Source organism: Crinia signifera, chromosome 6 (genome assembly GCF_055691185.1).
Source record: "Crinia signifera chromosome 6, ASM5569118v1, whole genome shotgun sequence".
NCBI lineage: Eukaryota > Metazoa > Chordata > Amphibia > Anura > Myobatrachidae > Crinia > Crinia signifera.
The window spans coordinates 254,817,842-254,834,651 of NC_139222.1; the positions used below are offsets into that span (position 1 = coordinate 254,817,842).

A 16,810-nucleotide genomic window follows, 5' to 3' on the forward strand; every position below is an offset into this window, starting at 1 on the left:
GGTCACGTTCCACCGGTAGTTCTAGCTGTTAGTCTGTGTCTGTACTCTGTATATCTGCAAGTATAGCTGTCCTCTGATTCTTTTCAAACTGCTATATCTACTACTAGTCAGTGTTCCTTGACTTTTATACTTTTATTTGAGGAAATTAAACTTCTCACTTTCCCTCGGCCTTTCCAAAATTCCCCAGGGCATCTTTTACATGGCAGGTAACACACTGACACATTGTACTATACATCACAATGGAAATATAGCTGGCGGCTCTGCACAGGTAACACAGAAGGGCTGGAGACAATATATGCCTCGTGACTAGCAACTCACGCACCTATACAGTACTGTAGGTAATAATTCACTCAGACACATGATATGTATGAGGCTCATTCTTCATTATTTATCAAATAGAACACGTGGCAGAAATGGTTCTACAGTATTCACACTGAATAGAAGCTCCCAGCCACACTGAATAGAAGCTGATCACAGCCAGTGGTGTAACTAGAAAATCAGCGACCCCCGCTGAAAATGTTGGCAGCCCCCCTCCTCTAGCATCCTCAAAAACGGTCTGCTGTAAGGGGGCGGACATTTTGTGAGGGAGATTTTTCATTAGCAGCAGGAGCCAGGAGGAGTGCCGAGACAGCAGACAGGTAGATCTGCGGGTCCTGGCCACAGACGCGGCGGCAAGTAGAGGGTAAGGCAGGTCAGCGCAGCAATAGCCCCCACAGACCCCCGGCGCCCACACTTACTCGGGGCCTTCCCGCCACCATGGAGTGCCATGGATGCCACTGCGCATAGCATCTATTTCCCGCTCTTCAGCACTGGGCAGGGGGAACTCCCAAATGACCCCCCGGGACACGGGACAATCCCAAAAACACTGGGGCAGTTGGGAGATATGCCTTATGTCCTAAGTTCTGAAAAGGTGTTACATATGATTTGAACTTTTTATTGTTGCTTTTTCATAAATGTCCATGAGAATCGTAAATTATTAGTATCAATACACTCTTCTACCCCAATAATACCCTTTTCGACCTAAAAAACTGGTACGACCCAGGTTTTCAGGCTTGGGGCAAAGTTGATAGCAAATGTAAAATCTTAATCAAAACAAAACCATGTGCACTGCAGGTGGGGCTGATATTACATGTGCAGAGAGAGTAAGATTTGGGTGAGGTGTGTTCAAATCTAAATTGCAATGTAAAAATAAAGCAGCCAGTATTTACCCTTTAAAATAACTCACCCATATCTAACTCTCTGCACGTTACATTTGCCAAACCTGCAGTGCAGCATGGTTTTGTCCATTTAAAAAAGATTTTGCATTTGTAATCAAGTCGGAATCAGGCTCATGGTTCCAACCTCCAACCTATATTTTGTGATTGGTTGTTAATGACAAAGCAGTTGCTAGGTAGTTTTCAGTGTTTTTTATTATTGGAAATTTGTGGGTGCAGGTCTTTAAATGATATATATATATATATATATATATATATATATATATATATATATATATAGGTCATGTGCTTAAGACTTCCTCTTGCAAATTTGGAAGCCCCTCCCACCCACCCTGATGTTTTTCGGTACTTGTGTATTATCTGGGCGACGTATTTAATGTAAATCGCATACGATATCGCATACGATTTTCTGCCGATTTTCTGCCATTTCCTGCCGATTTGCATGCTATTCCATCCTTGCACACCCCCAGGTACTTATCGCCCATCACATACCATGGCATAACATATGCGATGGTATGCGATGGGATTTTCGGGAAAATGCCCCTGATAGTACAATTAAATATCGCATAGCATTGCATGCCAGCAAGTGGCATGCTATGCGATTCGATTTTTAATTGTACAAGCACCCTGATGGGTGCTTACACTGTTAAATGCACCCCCATTGTCAACGCCACCGCCACTATCAACGCCAACTCGAAGCGTGGCGAGCGCAGTAAGCCCGCGAGGGGCGGCAGTACGCGTCCTCCGACCTTTTCATACCCCCACTATCCACGCCAGCGTGGAGTTGATTTTAGATAGCCTGAAGCGTGGCGAGCGCAGTGAGCCCCGCGAGGGGACGCGGATTACTTTACATGTATTCCGCGTCCCCTCGCGGGGCTTGCCACCCTTCGGGCTCGCCACACTATCTAAAATCAACTCCACGCCGACGTGTATAGTGGGGGTATGAAAAGGTCAGAGGACGCGTACTGCCGCTGCGCTCGCCACGCTTCGGGTTGGCATTGATAGTGGGGGTGGCGTTGACAATGGGGGTGCATTTAACATTGTAAGCACCCATCAGGGTGCTTGTACAATTAAAAATCGAATCGCATCGCATGCATCGCATGCCGCTATATTGCATGCGATGCGACGCACTACGATGGAAATCGGGGGTGTGCAAGGTGTGAAATGATGGAATAGACGCGAAAAATCAGCCGAAAATCGGCCGCTAAATCGCATCCGATTTTTGCATGCGATTTTCGGCCGATTTCGTGGGCGCCCTGATAATACACAAGTACCGTTTTTTCTCATTTTGTTTTTGATGCTACTTTTACAATTTAATAGTTGCCTATTAAAAGCCAGATAAGCTGGAAGGCACTACCAGTCAGCGGTCAAATTTTGCATAAGTGGTCATTGTGGGGCACCCTCTTTTAAAAAGACAGTGAGTTTTTCCTGCAGGTGGACTACAGACATTCCCTTGTAGGAACGTTCATGCTTTTGAGAGGGTAAGGAATGGTAGGTCCTGCACAATGCAAGTTATGCAGTTAGGAGACGGTTATTCATTCCCCTCCACAAACACAATATAAAATCAGGTCATTTGACCTTTAAATGTAGCAGTTGGTGTTCTTGTCTTTATTTGTATTTGTATTGGCCTGGAAATTTCTAGGGCTGAGCTGTGCTGACTGTGTGGGCTCGCCTGAGAAATTTCCGGGCATGCCACTGATTAATAGGTGTGCGCCAGTGGTGCCTCCAGCTGTGCACCACTGGTGCACCACCACGAGGGACACCAACCCCCAGGTTCTCACCTCCGACCAGTGCCGACTCCCCACTTCAGATCATATGCCGGAGCTCCCCTGCTGCTACCTTCACCACCATTCCCAGCAGTGAGCAGGCGGCAGGTCCCACTCGTGAAAGTTCAGGCTGCTCCAGAGCACTCGGGAGTTAGGGTGTATGAATTCCCCTAAGCTGCCCCGAACATCCCCGAGCCTGTCGCTTGGTCACTGCTGTGAATGGTGACAGGGGGGGCTGCCCCTAAGTTCTCTGGTGGGTTTTCCTGGGACAGGACAAACATGCACTGGTAGGTTTGTCCTGCCCCAGAAAAATCTACTCAGGGGGTTAAGCTAGCTTAAGTATAAGGTAAGACGTTATTACAATAAAATAATGGGCGCCTTATACTTCTCTCTGAGAGAAGCCTGGTGTGGAGACTCAGCAAGCTTTATCAGGATGTCATTAGATCCCTGTATTGGCAAAATGCTATGATTTGAGGGTATGAGTGGAAGGGGTGGAGCTAAATTTGTAATCTAGCCCCACCTCCTCAAAACAGAGTGGGTGAGAAGCAGGAGATCCTTGTACTCTTCCAGGGTTGTGGGAGACCACCCCAAAAATCATAAGTCTCCCCCAATTTCTGGGTGAGTGGGTAAACATGTTTCAACCTGGGTCAGACCTGGTCCATTCTCCATTAATACCCAGTTACCCTAGTTTTTCCTTGTGGACCCGGGTCCGCATCGGTGTAAAAGGGGAAGCTAAAAAAAAAACCAGGTCCATTTCCCTGCAAATCCTACCCTGGTCCTGACCATGGTGGAAAAAGGGGAGGAACTGGGTCGGGGGGCAGTGTAAACTGGTATACCGGATGATCCAACCCAGCTCCGGTTTACAGCAATGGAAACGCCCAACTTCCGGACGGCAGCAACCTCCATGCGGTCAGCATGGAGGTTGGGTGGGGGCACACACAGCCTCCGCTGCTGTACTGTGCAGACAGCAGCAGAGGCAGGGAGGAGGTGAATGGATGCCTGTGTGCAGCATCCATTTCCCTCTTGGACAGGGGCTAGGAGGTGCACCGAGGCTGGGGGCTTGCCCCCAGTGTGGCGGTCTTGGGCCCGGTGCAGCGATCGGCTGTCCCGGCACTTGGGGATGATGTCATCTCAAAGCGTTTCCCCCGTTTACACTGCAGTTCTGCACTGCACTGTAAACGGAGCAAATCCTGGATCCCACCTTTCTAGTAACCGTGTTCCAAATACTGGGTCAGATCCATGTAAAAGGTATTAAATTAACCTTTTGACCCACAGATTATTCCTGTGTGGTGCTGTTTATACTGCACCCGTGTTTTCTTGCCTTTGTTGGCTCTTGATATGCTTATAATGGGACCTAGATCGAATTATACAGGTCCCCCTTTTACACTATAGCCTTACTCAGGTCCTTCCTGAGTCCAACCCTGCTCGCTTCTGGGGTTGGATTCTTGCATCACTGGACCCGGGTAATTTTTTTGGGACCCTTTTCCCCTGAGCTACTGTATGACTTGAGTTAACCTGGTAATAACCTGAGTTATTACGGCAGTGAAAAAAGGGTATTAGCTTAAAGGGGGCCACCTTTGTCCTATACAATTCATGCTGCATCTGTCCAGACCTGGAAGCTTATCATATCTTTGCAAATATACAGTATGTAACTAAGATCTCTGAATTACCTACTACCATGTGATATTTAAATCTTATTGCTAGTGCCCCATGGTGTTTTGTGTATGTTTCTAGTCTAGAACAACCCTCCGTTTCAGCACCAGAAGGGCATTGCTAATTTGATTGAGCAGCTTTCATTCTTTTTTTTTTTATGCAATCTGTTTTCATAAAAGAATAGGTCTATTCTATATACATTGAACATTTACCAAGAACAGGACAGTATCAAGTCACAAGTCAGCAATACTGCAAAAATAAAAAAGGACTTTGTGTTAGATAAACACAAGTGGGAAGAACTGGCAATTTTCAAATGGTAATTAAGTGTTAGTTTTCCTTTTTCTCAATAAATGTAACTTTACAAAATAATCTTAATAGACAAATAAGGGGGAGAAAATGAAAGAATATGGGAAGGCAGATAAAATACAAGATACAGTAGATATGGGGAAAGAACAATGGGGGGGAGTTGAGAGTGTGAATACGACAAGTGAAGAATATTCTGGGATCTTACATCCTATATCAAACTCTTAAGTTTTACATTTTATAAAAGGAGTTTCTTTAAATTCCATTCAAGGGAACCAAGGCACTGTGAATTTAGAATCTTTCTCTGTTGCAAAGATTATAATATTGTCCATATCCACAAAATCATATGGTCTAATTTTTGAACCAATCTTTTATTGAGGGTGTTTTTGTCGCTCTCCATAACATTGGAATTATTGCTTTAGTTGCATTGTTTAGATGTCTTAGCATGGAGTGTTTGTATAGGTTTATAGTTGTGGGTATTATGTTCAGTAGCCAAAAACCTGCTGGGATTTCACACTTTTATACTGTATGTATACTGAGATCTTAAACACTTCCAACCAAAAGGGGGGTCTCACTGAACACTGCCACCACATGTGTATAAAGTTACCCGGGGTAGAATTGCATCTCTAGCATTGATTAGAGAGATTGGGATACATTTTGTGGAGTACTGTGGGGGTTCTATACCATCTGTACCATATACATTTTCTAGAGTGGATACGTTATGGGAGCTTGCGTATAGGTGCCCAAAATGCTTCTTCCTTTTGGGCACCTACTGTATGCAAAGCATCACAGCCCCTGTATCTGCATATGTGTAATGGGGCTTCTGGGCATAAGCAGATGGACAAACATCGGAGATGAACGTAAACCATCGGGATTGCATTACAGTACATCCATGAATTAAGCCCCAAATATTTAAAAAAAAATGAATTTACTTTATTCAGAGCTGAAACTAGGATGTTCAACACCCTGGGCAAGACAGTAATTTGGCTACGCTCTGTCTCCCCCCATCCTCGCATGCACCTATGGGTATCACAACGAGCACCTGGGACAAGTGACCCCCTACAACCCCAATTGTACCCCAACCCCTACAACCCCCCCCCCCCCAGTTGCAGCCCGGCTTTATTTCTGAATGAGTGAGGTTTGACACAATCAGACCTTTACAATAATCACGTGCCCTAGTGTATGTACCTGATGGCTCAGTGAACTGAGAAAACGGATCTACTAGTTGAATAGAACAATGGAATGCATATGACAGTAGTATCTCCGCAATCAGTACACGTGACAATGTTATTTGATTGTGGCTCAATCCTAGATGGTGTAATTAGACTTCTATTTGTCGCAGGTAGAATCCTACTTCCTTGTCTGCTGCCTACTGAGCCCTTGCTTGTGCCAATAAACGTGAGCATTAATGAAAGCCATTAATTAGTTTTTCTACAATGTCAGATTTATTATCTGTTCACCTAATTGAATTGCCAGGCTTTCCTCTCCATTACCAATGTATTTATTGTTCCACAGTTATCTGCCTTTGGCTTTTAAAATGATCACGTTACCCGGCCTCATGCCAAGGCTTTCCAAGTGGGGAATTTGGTCCTTAACTAGATCTATGACAGTAGGTCAGTTCAGTTGCGTCCTTGAGCATACAGTATATATATATATATATATATATATATATATATATATATATATATATATATATAGAATATGCAATTGTGGTATGGCGCCTAGAATTGATATATGAAGTCCATATATATGGTGATCCCAATGTGCAGTGAAGCAGACCAGAAAGTTTCGTCCAATATCTTGTTTATTTATTTTATTTCAAATTTGTCACTGGCAAACCCGTGAGAGTTGTCCCAACGCGTTTCGTCTAAAGCGACTTCATCAGGGGTAACATCACAAATTCTTTTTTCAAAAAGAAGAAAATTACTTCTCCAATAAATACGGGAACAGACGGTTGTCCTTCCCTGTTGGAGATAGAACTCATATTGAGAGGTGCACTGTACAGGGAAGGAAAACTTTTTCCAAGAATTTTATAGGTGTTTATACACTAGTATGCTATTAAGCGTATTATATACTCTTATTCCACTCTATAGAGATAAAGCAATAAGTGGTTTACCGATATTTAGAAGAACTGGTTTTCTTCCCGATATTTATTGGAGAAGTAATTTTCTTCTTTTTGAAAAAAGAATTTGTGATGTTACCCCTGATGAAGTCGCTTTAGACGAAACGCGTTTGGACAACTCTCACGGGTTTGCCGGTGACAAATTTGAAATAAAATAAATAAACAAGATATTGGACGAAACTTTCTGGTCTGCTTCACTGCACATTGGGATCACCATATATATGGACTTCATATATCAATTCTAGGCGCCATACCACGATTGCATATTCTGTTGTTTTTTCTGTCCCTTAGCCCTCAGGGGATTTTGTGGTAAGGCAGCCATTGTTATAGAGTCCTAATTGGATTGTATACATAGTAGAGATGAGCGGGTCCGGATCCCCGAGATCCGGCAGATCTGAATATCGGGGATCCGGGTCAGATCCGAGTCGGCTCAGGAGTTCCCGCCTGAATTCCGGACCAATAACGAGGCCGAACGTCATCATCGCGCTGTCGGATTCTCGCGGGAGCGGGATCTTATAAAAGACGCACTCGGGCCCCGCCATCTTCACTCCAATCTTGGAGAGGGAAGAGGGTGGTTGGGAAGCTCCGTGTGCCCTGTGCTGTGCTCTGTGCCCTGTGCCATGTGCTCCGTGCTGTGCTCCGTGACCTGCCCTGTGCCCTCACTGCCCTGTGCTCCGTGCCATGTGCTCCGCATACCTCCCAACTTTGGCAGCTCAGCAGGCGGGACGCTGCCGCTGCGCGCCGCAGTCGCGCCGAAATTTTCGGGGTGTGGCCTAATTTGGGGGCGTGGCCTATGCTAGCGGCACTCCCGCGAGGCCACGCCCCCATTTTGCCGCTATGGGGGCATGACCCAGAGGCTCTGTGAGCCTCTAGCCATGCCCCCAGCCCCCTGGCTGCGGGAATAGACGCTGTGCGCATGCACACAGACTTTATTCCCCGCTGCTTAGCAGCTGACAGGGGGGACTCCCAACAGCCCCCCCACACCGCGGGACACTGCCGCCAGCGGGTGGGACAGCGGGACAGGCCCTGATAATCGGGACTGTCCCGCTAAATTCGGGACTGTTGGGAGGTATGGCTCCGTGCTGTGCTCCGTGACCTGCCCTGTGCCCTCACTGCCCTGTGCTGTGCTCCGTGACCTGCCCTGTGCCCTCACTGCCCTGTGTTGTAGACTTGTATTGAGAGTCAGTGACTGTTTATAGGCCTGAGCCCTGTAGTGTGATTTAACTAACTAGGTGCTGCACTGCTCACACGCAGGGGCTGCAGTGTCCACTGTCCAGGGGCTGTCCTGTGGCCTGTGCCCTGTTGTGATTTATTTAGCCCTAAGCCCTGTGTTGTGATTTATTTAGCCCTGAACCCTGTGTTTTTTGTGATTTAACTAACTAACTCAGTGCTGCAGTGCTCACACGCAGGGGCTGTAGTGCTGCTGAGTAGTACACTGTGTACAGGGGCTGCAGTAATACAAGGGGCTGTGTCCAGTGTGACGGCCTATATCTTATCCATTGTCCAGTGTCACGAGTCACTCACAACATATATCCTGTGTCCTGTGTGACGACATATCCTGTGTCCAGTGTGACGACATATATCCTGTGTGCAGTGTGACAACATATATCCTGTGTCCAGTGTGACGACATATATCCAGTGTCCAGTGTGACGACATATATCCAGTGTCCAGTGTGACGACATATATCCAGTATCCAGTGTGATGACATGTGCCAGGTTGGAAGTGTAAGGTCCACATGTATGTGATGCCCACTGCTGTCGCCTAGCTTAGTCATCCAGCTACCTCGGGATAACCTTATGGCCCTACTACAGTAAATGAAAATGATTTTGTGATCTGTGAAGTGATCAAAATTGACTAGAAATGAGTGAAAACTAATGTTATTGAGCTCAATAACACTTTAGGGGCAAAAACAGGCCTGAAATCTATTATTTTAGCAATTTTTAGCATTTTTCCAAAAAAATCCAGATCCAAAACCAAAACCAAAACCCGCAAGGGTGGTTTTGCCAAAACCAATCCAGATCCAAAACCCGAAGGGAGATCCAGATCCAAAACCAAAACCAAAACCCGAAAAAGTGCCCGCCGCACATCTCTAATACGTAGCGTAGAGGATTATTGGGATATATATATATATATATATATATATATATATATATTGTAGAACAAACATTAGTCAATTAGCAGATATATAAGGCCACATGTAATAGGGTGTGAGAATCAGAAAAAGAGAGATTTTGGGAAAGTTTTCCCATTTTTTTTTAAAGCACCAATTATTTACACTGAAAAAAAAACAGGTGGATTTTGCCATGTTAATGATTGCAGCATTTTTTTCATGGTAAACCTAAGCCAGTAGCTTCTTATTGAGAAAATAAGCAAATAAAGGGCCTAATTCAGGGCCTTATTCGAGTTCACTCTTTCAGACAAAATCCTTCTAAGATGGACAAAACCATGTGCACTGCAGGGGGGGCAGATGTAACTTGTGCAGATCTAATTAGATTTGGGTGGGGTTTTACTTCAAAGTGAGATCTATATTGCAGTGTTAAAATAAAGCAGCCAGTATTTACCCTGCAAAGAATCACCAAAAAATCACCAAATCTATTTCTATCTGTACATGTTACATCTGCCCCCCTGCAGTGCACATGGTTTTGTCCATCTAAGAAGGATTTTGTCAGAAAGAGTGAACTCGAATAAGGCCCTCAGACATGATCACTGATTGGCAGCCAGCTGCAAATCCATTCGCAACTTGCCATCAAAGGATTTCACCACTCTGTGCAAGTGTGCATAACTCTGACCTTCCCACAACTGTGCGACAGAATCAGGCTGATCGAGGCCGAAGATGATGTAATACACTCTCCCTGAAAAAGCTTGGTAACACGTGCATCTTTCCTGACACTCCCAGAAAACGGCCTGGTGTCACCCACAAATGGACAGCTTCCTGTCCATCAACTTGCAAAAGGATTGCGATCAGATTAGGCGCCAAATTTTGTCACTGTTTAGCCTTACGTTTGCGCAATGTTCGTGCCTTGCAAATTTGCACAGCAGCAATCAGGTCTGAATTAGGCCCATAATTGGATGCGCATCATAGGGTCGACCGCAAAAGATTGACATGTACAAAGTCAACATGGAGAAAAGGTCAACACAATTAAAGGAAAGGATCAAAACATTATAAAGGTTAACATGAGTTTTTCACTTTTCTTGGTGTCAATACACATTGGCGGGAATCCATTCTAGGGGGGGCGGCATATACCTGATTTGCAGCCCAGCGATCAGGTCTGAATTGGGCCCACAATGTAAGCAGAGTTCAGGGTGTGTTTTAAAGACTCCTCCCGCTATATTGTGTGCCATGGTACTGTGGTTGCCATAGTAATAAACAATCCTAAATAATTTGAAGCAGTCTGTTTAAAAAAATTAAAAGAAATGTAAACAGCAACATTATTCTAATAGCCTGGTAAAATGGTTTATGTTATGTTTCTATAAAATGGCGGCATCTGGGTCAGCCCAGAGTGTGGCCTTGTGGATAGTCCCCCATTGATGTCATGGAATGCCCCTGAGTACCTCACTCTAGGGTGTGCCCACATACCTAAAGCTGTACTACAATGCCGGCTCCTCAATGACAGGAGCCAGTTGTTACAGGATATTGTCATACTGCAGCACCCGGTTCCCGTCACTGTGGAGGAGCCGGCATTCTGCTGTCACAACATGAAGATGGGGACCGCACCTCCATTGTGACACTTGTATTCCTATCCAAACACTATGAAACTGAGGGGGTGTGAGGTTGTAATATATTTTATGCATAGGGTCACATAATTTTTGTGACTCCATTCTGCCCTTTCTTTAATGCCCCCTATATTATCTGCTTCCTAATAAGTTGAAGTGCCCAAGAAACTTATTTTTCATTAAAATACATATATTTGCAATACACGGTATATTGGAGCATTTGTTAAGGTCCCTTAGGTATTATAATACTATTATGCTATATAATCACATTTGCACATTGTATTCTAACCTTCAACGAATAACAGTTCTCTATTTAATGATTTGGCAACAACGACATGATCTGGAGCCATGCAATTGTATGCAAATAAGCATTTACAGAAGTGGGGAAAATAGATTTCATCAAAGTAGGTTACAATTGCCTCCAGGCTGTTGTTCCTGGGCCAAGTCAATTTGCTATCCATTGCTGTTATGGGAAGTTATTTATATTGGCTATAAACATAGCTAGAAGCATTGTCTATTCTTCAACAAGTATTCACAATGCAATAGTTTGGATGGGTCTGTTCCGCTGTCAGAAAACAGATAGGAGACTTCTGGTGGGGTCCGGGATGGTCACATGCTCACAGAGTTCCCCATCTTCAGCTCAGGAATATATACCCTACAATGAACCACCTAATGCAGCTCCTATTGGCAGGGGTGGATTTAGGGATGACGGCGCCCCTAGGCACAACAATAACGCCGCCCCCACCCCCTGTCTAATTGTATTATTTTTATTGATTACTTATAAGCCCTCCTTTGATAATAGCCAATATAATGGATTTATAAAAAAAGCCACTAACTGTGACATGTTCTTTAATTACAGTATGTATACATATTTACTAAGTAGGACAGTTTACACAGGGCAGGATCTGCCTGTCCTATCCATTTACACTCTATTTAAGATGGATTATAGTACAGTACAGTGGATATTTTGCAGTTATTGGTACATTTTGGGCTGACAGTACCATCACAGGAATCCAAGTGCCACCCCCAAACATGTGCCACCCCTAGGCACGTGCCTCACGTGCCTAATGGGAAATTCGGCTCTGCCTATTGGTTCCTAGCAGTATGTCTGCTGACCTATGCCGTACTAACAATGGGGGTAGATGTATTGGATGCCGGATGGGGTCCTGACAGTCGGACAGACAGGCATTTACCCGACGTTGGGATCCCGACTGTCAAAACACGACCCCCATAGAGGGAGAATAGAATTGGTGCCGAGCGCATAGAGCCACCGTGCCCGTAAGGGGCTTTGTTGTGCTCGCCATGCTGTCTGTGTCCAACCAGTCGGGAACCCAACGTCGGGCTAATGACTGTTGGGATCCCGACTGTCGGACCCCTATACCACACCCGATGTATTAAGCCTGGAGAAGAGATAAACAGGAGATAAAGTGGAAGGAGATAACGCACCAGTCAATCAACTACCAACTGTCATATTTCAAACACAGCTGATTGGCTGGTGTGTTATCTCCTTCCACTTTATTTCTTCACAAGGCTTAATACCTCCGGCACACTGTAACATGTGCAGATAGAGCAGCAAATTATCAGCCCAGCGATCAGGTCTGCATAACCCCCAATGTGTGCATAATGTAGCTCGCAATGTGACCTATACTCTTCAAATCACACCACGCAATGGGGCCAATTCAGACCCATACAATCATTAGATTTAGATGGTCAGCGACCATCGAATTATTTCTCTCCCGGGCTCCCGCAATGCGAGGGGATGTGTTCTTGTACACGACGTGGCGGTGCTAACCTGTTCGCTAGGCTGCGAGTATACGCAAGCTAGGGCACAGGTCTGAATCAGGCCCAATGTGTAGCACTTTGGTGATCCAAAAACTAAATACACAACTTTGAATATTTAATCAGCTCACTCACAAGAACAGACAGTATGCAGGAGGCGTGTAATGTTTTATTGTCATACTGGCGGGCCTGATGTGCTAGAACATCAATAAGTCACAGCTGCAATCCCCAGTGAATTCCAGATAAGGATCTTATTAAAGGGCATCTTCTTTATCCGACCCTGTTTGGAGTGAAAGGTCATATGTCAGACAATAGTAATTCAGTGTAACATAAAACAGCACAAACCCTAAGCTTACAATAACACTAGAACACTGTATATATAGTAGTCAGAAAGCAGATTTTTTTTTTTTTTTTTTTTTTACTTAATCCGGTCCAGGTTTTAGAGCAACAGTGAAACTGATGTAATCAGAGTTGGGCTGATTAGCAGCACCTGTGCTCTCCAGATATAAGGTTTTCCAAGGCAGAGGGTCATTGCTGATTGTGAAATAGCCGCCCAAGTGATAGACTGGGGTGTGGGCTATGGTAGGGACTACTGGAGCTTTCTGAAGAATGTGTACTATGCTGTGACACCTGTATGCTGCAATGCTGTAACCAGTCTTGCTTATGCTGATTACCTGGTATGCTGTGTACCTGCTACAAAATAAAGACCAAGACTTCATCTTATCCAGTGTATGTGATTCCTTGTCACACTACAGTATACGAGAAGTAGGCAGTTGGCACTCCTAATGTCAACATTCATAATGTCAACTCCATCATTTCAACATGTTCAGAATGTAGACACTGGCACAATATCAATATGTATAGGTCGATGTTGAGAATGTCAGCTCATGAAATTAGGGTTTGGCTGCAGTTAAGGTTAGACTAAAATATGAGAGTCTGCATTTCAAATGTCATGATCATTTAATGTCGGCATTGTGACTTGTGAATATGATGGTTTCAACATTTTGAAGGACAACAAAGGATACTGATCTCAGATATATACACTGCTACTGTGACTCAAATAAGTAATTTGCTAAATTGTTGGAGGGGTAGGAGAGAAAGAGACTGAGGGGTAAGATAAAGAGACTGAGGGGCAAGAGAAGGAGTCTGAGGGGTAAGAGAGAAAGGGACTGAGGGGTAAGAGAGAAAGACTGAGGGGCAGGAGAGAAAGGGACTGAGGGGCAGGCAAATAAAGAGACTGAGGGCAGGCAAATAAAGAGACTGAGGGGCAGGAGAAAAAGGGACTGAGGGGCAGGAGAGAAAGGGACTGAGGGGTAAGAGAGAAAAGGACTGAGGGGTAAGAGAGAAAGACTGAGGGGCAGGAGAGAAAAGGACTGAGGGGCAGGAGAAAAAGGGACTGATGGGCAGGAGAGAAAAGGACTGAGGGGCAGGAGAAAAAGGGACTGATGGGCAGGAGAGAAAGAGACTGAGGGGCAGGAGAGAAAAAGACTGAATGTCGACACTGGCACAATATCAATATGTATAGGTCGATGTTGAGAATGTCAGCTCATTAAATTAGAGTTTGGCTGCAGTTAGGGTTAGACTAAAATATGAGAGTGCATTTCAAATGTCATGATTATTTAATGTCGGCATTGTGACTTTTGAATATGATGGTGTCAACATTTTAAAGGACAACAAAGGATACTAATCTCAGATATATACACTGCTACTGTGACTCAAATAAGTAATTTGCTAAATTGTTGGAGGGGTAGGAGAGAAAGAGACTGAGGGGTAAGATAAAGAGACTGAGGGGCAAGATAAAGAGACTGAGGGGCAAGAGAAGGAGTCTGAGGGGTAAGAGAGAAAGGGACTGAGGGGTAAGAGAGAAAGACTGAGGGGCAGGAGAGAAAGGGACTGAGGGGCAGGAGAAAAAGGGACTGAGGGGCAGGAGAGAAAGGGACTGAGGCGCAGGAGAGAAAGAGACTGAGGGGCAGGAGAGAAAGGGACTGAGGGGCAAGAGAAGGAGACTAAGGGGTAAGAGAGAAAAGGACTGAGGGGTAAGAGAGAAAGACTGAGGGGCAGGAGAGAAAGGGACTGATGGGCAGGAGAGAAAGAGACTGATGGGCAGGAGAGAAAGGGACTGAGGGGCAGGAGAGAAAGGGACTGAGGGGCAGGAGAGAAAGAGACTGAGGGGCAGGAGAGAAAAAGACTGGGGCAGGAAAATAAAGAGACTGAGGGCAGGTGAGAAAGAGACTGAGGGGCAACTCATCTGTATACTATGTTATATTATATTACTGTGTATTTACTGTATAAACTGTATATTTATTTTTTAAGGGGATAAGACCATTCACTCTCTACTGGTTAGCCAGATCTCTGTGGAGTATGGCCACACCCCTTAGTATGGGCTCCTCTTACAACTGGATACCACCTCAATCCTTACTTCCAGAGACACCAACTTCACAATCACCTTCCAGTGGGAGGAAACCCCATTTTAAAGATATTTTTTCATAAATAAATAAATTGCATATACAAATTATATTCAGTAAAAAATGTAAAAAAAGTGGGTCTGTAAACAAGAAAAGGTCATTTAAAACACCAACATTAATATTCAGTACCTGAATTGCAGGGAGAATTGTATTCAGCCACAGCAAGCTCATCTGTAAAAATAGGACGCAGCATTATAGTAGGACAGACTTGGCCAGAGAATAATATATAAAATACATCAACTGAATAAACACGTACTGCGTGAGTTGGGAGCTTAGCAAATAATGGGGCAGATGTATTAAGCGTTAACAAGAGATAAATGCACGGGTGATAAGGAGAGATAAAGGTCCAGCCAATCACCTCCTTACTGCCATATTACAGGCTGTGTTTGAAAAAAGTCAGTTAGCAGCTGATTGGCTGGACGTTTATCTCTCCTTATCACCCTTGGATTTATCTATTGTTAAGGGTTAATACATATGCCCCTATGCATCAAACTGGTAGAAATATGAAACATTTTTAAATGCGGGCTAAATACTGGCTGTTTTTGCATATAGCCCACAGAACAGTCCTGCTGGGTTTTTTTTGTGTGTGTGCAATACAATATAGATTACAGATTAGACACGCCCCTCTCACATCTTTATCCCTCTGTACATTTTAGATCTACCGCATAAGTAACTGAATTTAAGTGACGGTAACTGGTCTATAGTAGTAGTGGTTTCACATGCTGTAACCACTACTTTCCCTCCTGCTGTCAAAGCCCTCTTCTCTTCACATTTCACTCACAGCTCTTCTATACCCACACTCAGTGACCATATCCATCCGCATACTCATCTCCATCATTGGTGACTTCTATCCAAATGTAGATGAGCCCCAGAGCAGATAGTAAAAGCTACTATACTTGTTTAAGTGCTGGGAAATGGGGCTGACGATTAAATGTAAATGTATCTGTCTCTTATTCCTTTTTTTCCACAAAAAGTAACAGTGTAATGTGGGCTAGGTGACGTAAGGGAGATTGCTAGACTAATGGGAGAGAGGGAGATCGCTGCTATTTAAGGCAGTCTCCTGCGGAATGCAGGAGGGGAGGTAACTATTGTGACACCCCAGAAAACTGGGTATCCCTTGCCATGCCCCGCATTTACATTGGTGGCCAGGGTAACCCTATTTACGCAGGAACTGCAGGGGGTTGCTAGGCAACCGCCCTGCAGCAGCACGCAGTGTGAGGCCATAGGGGAAGGACACTTGGACCCAGCACTTGCCTAAGGTGCCGGGATCTAGACAGGACAAGGAGGTGCCCCGTGATTGGCGCAGGGAGAAGAGCGCGAAGGAGAAGAGGAGGAGACGAGTGCGGCGCGAAGGAGGGACAGCAAGCCGGCGCCATTACCTGGGAGAGAGTCAGCGTGGTGGGCAGAAGAATCTCCAGCAGCATATGCCAGAGCGGAGCAGCTGAAGACCCGGCGTGAGCAGGAGAACAGCACAGCGGCGGTGATTGACAGCCCGGGGCGTCATCAGGGACCGGAGGAAGCCTGCGTCAGCCCCTGAAGACGGCGACCGAGAGCCTAGCAACCACCAGTCGGCCCCCGGAGTCCAGCACAGCTGCACCAGGACGCGGAGGAGACACCAGAGGGAACACCCTGCCTCCAGCCTCCCCCAAGAGCCCAGCAGTGGTCTGCAGATGGCAGGTGCCACACCTAACTGTAAGTGCTACACTGCCACTTCTACCCCAGGCACCCACAGCAGACTACTATCAGACTGGAGCCATAGCACCACCCACCAGCCTACCATAGTGGCCCCACAG

General features: G+C 45.2%; 1 protein-coding gene across 1 annotated transcript in view; it reads right to left on the minus strand.

The window, feature by feature from the left end:
- Positions 1-12,703: 12,703 nt before the first annotated feature.
- LOC146009235 (alpha-2-macroglobulin-like protein 1) overlaps positions 12,704-16,810 on the minus strand; it is a 159,522-nt gene continuing 155,415 nt past the window's right edge. Inside the window, exons 35-36 of the mRNA XM_083149396.1 lie at positions 15,147-15,188; positions 12,704-12,832 (exon numbers count right to left, since the gene is read on the minus strand). Of these exons, the coding sequence (XP_083005522.1) occupies positions 12,807-12,832; positions 15,147-15,188 (68 nt within the window). The 3' untranslated portion in view covers positions 12,704-12,806. The remainder of the gene's footprint in view (positions 12,833-15,146; positions 15,189-16,810) is intronic.